At 34.5% G+C, this 6,874-nt stretch overlaps 1 protein-coding gene across 2 annotated transcripts in view; it reads right to left on the minus strand.

Moving 5' to 3' along the window:
• GRID2 (glutamate ionotropic receptor delta type subunit 2) overlaps positions 1-6,874 on the minus strand; it is a 1,302,586-nt gene that overhangs the window by 327,531 nt on the left and 968,181 nt on the right. For both annotated transcript variants that reach the window (XM_011356280.1, XM_011356282.1), the window contains one exon: positions 4,203-4,304. In XM_011356280.1, coding sequence (XP_011354582.1) covers positions 4,203-4,304 — 102 coding nt within the window. The remainder of the gene's footprint in view (positions 1-4,202; positions 4,305-6,874) is intronic.

Consider the following 6,874-nt stretch of genomic DNA (forward strand, 5'->3'; position numbering starts at 1 on the left):
ATGGTCTTCATTACTTGGGCTCCCTTGCCTTCTGATTTATGATTGGATTTGCAACTGGAGACAATGAAAAAAGATAAAAGGAGGAGGAGTGACATTGGGGTAACCTCCTCCCCATTTTGAGGTTTGGGGTTTGGGCAGTGATTCTCTTTATCCTCTTCCTGTGCCAAATAGTAGCCATAGCTACTATTGAGTGGTAGTCTCTCTCTCATGGCTCTAGAGCTATTGCCAGGTCTGTTAATACTGCTCCCTCCCATGCCCCATCAGATTTCGATGTAGTCAAGGCTTGCTGTGAATCTAAGTTCTGGCACTTCAACATCCCTTGACAATTTCTTTAACCTTATTTACATTCTTTGTTAATAATCCCTTCATTTAATTCTCTTCAATTAACCACTTGAGTGTACCATTAATTGCTCCTGGGATCATAAACAATATAGTGCTGATTATTTAGTTTAAGATAAATATTAGGTTATTTCCTTTAAGTCAATAAAGTATCATTAACAGTGATAAGAATGGAGGTTTCAAAACTTAGGTGAGGAAAATCAATTTTATTAACCTGAGTGTCATTGACAGCATAAATTTCCTAAGAAACAAAGGGGCTGTGTGCATGTGTGGAACTGGAACTAGATTTCAGTTAGAATGGAATAAAGGGTGAAAGACTGTCCTTCAGGGGTTTTACGCATGGTTCTTTCCTCCTATTTCTCCCTTTTCAAGTGCTGGAGGTAAGTACTTGGAATACAAGGGGGTGGTGTTTGGGTGGCCAAATCAAGTCGAATATAGATCAAATCCAACTTTCAAGGTTAAGTGGGCATCCAGATTTTGGAGTTGCTGGGTGAGTTGAGGAGAGAGTGATCTTCAGTGTTGGGTGGAAGAAGCTTGCAAGACCGAAAAAGTAAGAGCTAGATCTTAAAGGTGCCTATAGGAAATAAATAAGAAGGTCATAGCTGGTTTCCATTCAATTAGGAATTAAAGGAAGAATCAGGAATCCTGACAAATTATTAAGAACAATGGTTGTATATCGTGGGAGTGTGATAAGTGTAACAACTTTTACTCAACTGGGCACCCAACTGATACATCCATATTGCATCACAAAAGACTTGGGGGAAACAGACTGTTTCCATATCTCCACTCACTAATCATATTCGGGGGTTGTGCAGAGCTGAGTTTGCAGGAAACAGAGACCATTATGAGTCATAAAAGTGAGATTGAGGCATGCAGGTATTAACACTGTGTGAAGCAGTATCATTTTATTTACGAAATAGCAATCATTTTGTTCAGACTGGAAAGGAATTTAAAATAATTGGCCTTATGAAGCTTTCCCAATAAAACCCACTTTCATCTTATTCAGAGTTAAACATTTCCAACTCTTAAGTCAAGTAAAATCTTATAAATACCTCAATTCTCACACTTATCACAGTAGGGGTAGAGAGAGTATAATACAATGTTAAGAAGGAAGAGGTTAAGTGGTCTGAAGTCAGAGTTCTTGGATTTGAATCTCAACTCGCTCTGCTACTTACTCTCTGTGTAATCTTTTTTTCTTTTGCTTTTATTTATTTACTTTATTTTTTTATTAAAATTGTTGGGGTGACATTGGTTAATAAAATAAGTTTCAAGTGTGTTCACTACTCAAAGTTAAATTTCCTTCCGTCACCAAATATGTGACCCCCTTTGCCCTCATCTAACTCTCCTATCTCTCCTTCTCCCCATTTCCTCTGGTAATAACTAATCCACTGTCCGTGTCCATGATTCTCTGTTTGTCATGTTTGTTTGTTTTCAGTTTTATATCACACATATGAGTGAAATCATATGGTTCCCAACTTTTTCTGTCTGACTTTTATTTTCTGTTAACTGATTACTCTCTATGTAATCTTCCACAGTTATTTTCAATCTCTGGATGTCTCATTTTCCTCTACCACATTCTTTGGATCAGAATACCATCTATTTATTGAAAATAGTGTGAGGACTAAATAAGGTTATATATGCAAACAAATTAGTAGAGTTTTTGGCACACAGTAAATTGAATACACCTTAGCTGTTTTGTTATATGCCTCCCCCCAACAAGATTCTATGCATACCTTGATGTATGAATATTCCTATAAGATGACTAAACACATATAAATATGTGTTTAGTCATATCAATTACCAAGTCTATCACATGATAAGGACTAAATGTTTGCTTATGACTAAATAGGGTTAACTTGACTTAAAATTTGAATCTCAAAGACAAAAGCAAAGTATATATATCATCTTTTATTGCAGATGTCCCCTGAGTTTTCATGTTAACCACTACAGAAAAGACTATTAATAGTTTACTGCACTTTAAATGTCTTTTTAAAAGTATTAGCACATCAATGGAAATGCATTGGGTACCTACAAGAGTACCTTCGCATTTAAGTTGTGATTTCTTCAAAATACAATTATTTGCCCAAAAGTAAAAATCATATTAAAACAATAACTAGGGGTAAGTTATAGGCATTAAAAGGGTGGTAGTGGTGGTGGTAAACTACTCATTTGACTTTTATAGAGAATATCACAGGTTTTTTTAATACCATGAAATTATGTTGAGTCAACTTAATTTGCATTAAACAAAGTACAAAGAGCAGTGGTTGCTGTTATAAACTTTGCTAAACATCCAATTAGTATCAACATATAAAAAAAGACTGCTCTCCCTGTTTACTAATTTTATAATTCTTTTAGTCAGTAAGAAAGACTTTTTCAAATTTAAAACAAGTAAGCTTTCCCGAAGGAAAATAAAGTTAAGAACTATGGACTATTGGTTTTGAAATGTGCTGTAAATTAGCACAAAGCCAAGCACATTGAAACAGCCAAGGAGAGTGTATATCTTCATGCTTAATGGCTATTTAGACAGTACCCATTTGAGTATTTTACTATTTAAGAATACCTCTGTTAATATTTTATATGCTTATTGTGAGAGAATAATATATGTTATTAATAACATTTATTGATTTCCTAACAGGTAAATAGATTTATAATAAACATTTCACAAATATAACCCATTTAACATTCACAGAATCACTAGATGATAAGTGCTATAGGGACAGAATTGTTAGGCAGATAAGTAGACCTGAATGAAGGGGGAATGAAGGCCCAGCCCAGAGACCTCCTTTGGGCCTCCCCGAAACACCTGTTTTATGGTTAAAGATTACCATTACATCCTGGAATACAGGAAGTAAAAACCACAAAACTAATGGCTGGTTTAGTCTGGCCACAAGCACCCGAGCAACTAGGACATAGACTGACCTTCCTTAACCTTAGCCTAATTATACCTTCATTATAATGTCATACATATGTCTGGAAGTTTATGAATCTAATTATAACAGACTGAATTCTGAGTAACCACATGCACAGTAGACAAAGGGTTACATAACAGCCAAATATCAATCAAATGACTTCACGTGCCAATCATCTAACACCATCCCTGTAACCACGCATCAAGGGCCCGATATAAGGTTTACTTCCCAAATTCTGCAGGGCTGTGGCCATCTCAAGCACACTGTTTCTCTCTTGAAACGTACTTTAGTAAATTTTACTTTTCCTAAATTTTGCTGATCTGTAAATCTTTACTGCATCGGAGGAAAGAACAGGGGCCCCCTCAGCACCACCAGGGCAACAACAGATTTGGATCACTCCCAATGGTAACAGAATCATATTTGTTTTATTCATCAGTGTCCCCACTAATCAGCACTGAGTTTGAATATGGCTTATATTCAGTAAATATTTATTAAACAATTGGATGGTCTTTCCTTTGAAGTGGGTCCATACCAGAAAAGTTTGGCTTAGTTGGCTAGTGTTTTAATATTACTGAATGTACAGCTTTAATCAAATCTACACTTGTTTGGCATGGGCATCTACATTTCTGCATACTCTAGGGTTCAGTGAGAGAATGCCTGAAGGATACCTTCACTTTATCATGTGTAGAAAATTGTAGAAGGGAAATCGTGCCTAAAATGTCTAAGAATATTACTGACAAAAGGACTAATTAAAAGAAAAGCCTGCAAAAATCTGATTCTGATCCACATTAACTGAGGGCTGGAAAAATATAACTAATAAAAATATCTTAGAAAGAGCAGAGTCAGGATTTTTTAAAGCTCTTTTACGATTACAGCATCAGTTAATAAGACATAAAGAAATGAAGGATAAAGTAACCTCTAGAAGCTAAACCATGAGGCTCAGGTCAGACTTACCAGAACAGTCACCACACGAAGAACCACTCCACGCATGTTATTCTCCAGTTTCTTGTCAGTCAGTGACCCATTCAGCCCTGTGACAGGATTCCAGCATCCAAGCTGAAAGATAAAATAGCTTGGTCACTTTTCTGCCTGAAGAACAGTCCAATCACCTATATATAGACCTTTCAGAGAACTGTGTGATAAGTCTTGAAATAATTGATATAGGAAGGATCGTGTGCAGGTTTTCTTTTTTAATAGCAAATGAAGCCATCAAAAATGCCATTTCCTGCTTTTAAATACCATCATATGGCATATGACAATACCCGACATGGTTTAGGAAACTCGCTGAGGACATTTGACTTAATGAGGAGTTATAAATACACCCATAGCTCAGTCCTAGTAATGCTCTAATTGGGAAAATAATAGCACATATAATTCTAACATAAAGTCTGTTCTAATACATCAATTACTGCACCAGTTAGATTTTCTTACAATTTCAATGGTTTTAATTAGATCTTACACTGCTTTTATTGGAAAGAAAAAAAAAACCTACAAGATTTTTAATGTGGTTAGAAGGATTACAGCTTTTTATTTGAGAAAAAAATCATGTATATGGATTTGTTTTTAAGTATTCACAGTACATAAAACAATATAATTTGCCTTTTTTGTCAGTGCTATCGATATGCTTGGAAAATTTTGGCAGCAGCCTTTCCCTTAAAGTCTTGCCATGATTCACTGCTCTTTACTCTCCAAAATACTGATTTAATTTTACATCCTCATGTAGTTCTTATCTCTTGTAATATCCAAATATGAGGGCTACCAGCTTTAAAATTACTGCCTATAAATCACATCAGGATAAAAATGGATGGCTCTCAATTCAGAAATAAGGAGAAAAGAGAAATGCTTTGACTTGAATTAGCAGATAACTGCTTAAAAAGCAAAGCTGCAAAGAGAAAGTTGTAATGCATATGTTGGGAAGAAATGTCATACTATTAATCCTGATACCAGATCCATGAGCCTTCACATTTGGGAACCAATTCCACATTTGCATGTTTTAAAAACATGACAAACCTTTACGAATATCCAGAGCCTATTTTGATTAACTGAATGGTTTATAGGGGCACATTGTTATTTGTGTTGCTTCTTCCTGAACGCTGTGATTTATTTCCTTATATTGCATTTTGTTTGTGATTTCCAAAGCCATCAACATACTAGGAAGTCTCTGTACTAATGATTTAGGTGATTTTTATTAAAACTCAAGTTTTAATTTGAGCTCTCCAAAAGGTGTTTAATTAAGAAAACTAAAATGTACATAATATATCTTAAAAGAAGAGGATGTCACAGTATAAACAAAAAGCAAGCTTTTTCCTTAAAATAATTTGGAAAACGCTGCTAATTATTGATTTCAACTGTAAAGGCACATTAAATTCATACAATGATATGTCATTCTTAGTTACATAAAAAGTCTAATTAGAATTTAGATCCAATTAGCAAATCCAAATGTGTTGAAAGGCTAATTATCAGAGATACTGTAGTCCTCTTGCCAAAGTTAAAACCTTATAAAATTTCTTTTGAGCTTTTGTTCTCTTCTGAGGTCAACCAAAGTCTATTCTCATCACATTCCTTGATGTGCACTTTTTCTTAATTAGGTCTTTTAAGATTTTATTTTCCTAGACCAAACAGTATTGGTGGAAAAAGTGATCTGCAACAAGTGAAGAGCTAAATTTCCAAAGTGCTATTCACATTTTACAATTATATTACTTAAATCTAAGCTGAATAAACAGCTTTTATTATATCATCTTGTTTAAGATTAATATATCTAAGCTAACAAAGTAAGCACAGACATTTATTTTTTTCTCTCTTCGAGGTTTTTTTTTTTTTTTTCAAGTTTGGTGAACTTACTGTCAATTTGCCTAAATAAATGACATCTATTAGTGCCAACCTGACCTCAGTATTTTGGTGCACTGACTATTCAAAAACATTTATTACCAGAATAAATAAAACTGCTGAGTAGTTTATTTCAATAATGCTCTGGACAAGCATTTTAAAATATGTAGTTTCTTCATAATTAAGTCCTCCTTTACACATAACTGAATACAGTTAATGGTTTAAAAATTCTAAAGCACTCTAGTATTCGGGGGTTTGAAATAACAATAATGAAAAAGCATTTGGAGTAATTAGGTAGATATAGCTTGTCTTCAGACCTAGGCAGTGACTTAAACTATATTTGTACCATATATGATGTTTCTTTTCTCTCTCTTTTTTTTCTTTTTATTCACAATGATTTTTTCAGTGGCCATGTCTTTACTAACTCTACCTTTCCCTTTGTCCCTTTGGAGAATTGCTTTCTTTTTTCATGCCTAGACAAACGTTCCAAGTGATCCAATTTTTTTCATGACTCTGACTTCCTGGTTTAGCAATTTTAATGGTTGGTCAAGTGACCTGAGCCAATTGAAATCCTTTCTTGCCGTTTTATTTCTAATATCGTGTGTGCATGGTGGGTAGGTCAATAAGTCAATATGAAGTACTCATTTTTTTTTAATGTTTGGCCAGATTCTCTCATATACATTACAAGACATAATTTTCTCCTTTGCTTGATGAAGGTTTTTCATCTTTCTATTTCTTTCCTTCTTTCCTTCCCTCCCTCCCCCACTTCCTCCCTTTCTTCTTTTCTTTCTTTCTCTTTT

The sequence above is a fragment of the Pteropus vampyrus genome, unplaced genomic scaffold (genome assembly GCF_000151845.1).
Source record: "Pteropus vampyrus isolate Shadow unplaced genomic scaffold, Pvam_2.0 Scaffold25, whole genome shotgun sequence".
In the NCBI taxonomy this organism is placed as follows: Eukaryota; Metazoa; Chordata; class Mammalia; order Chiroptera; family Pteropodidae; genus Pteropus; species Pteropus vampyrus.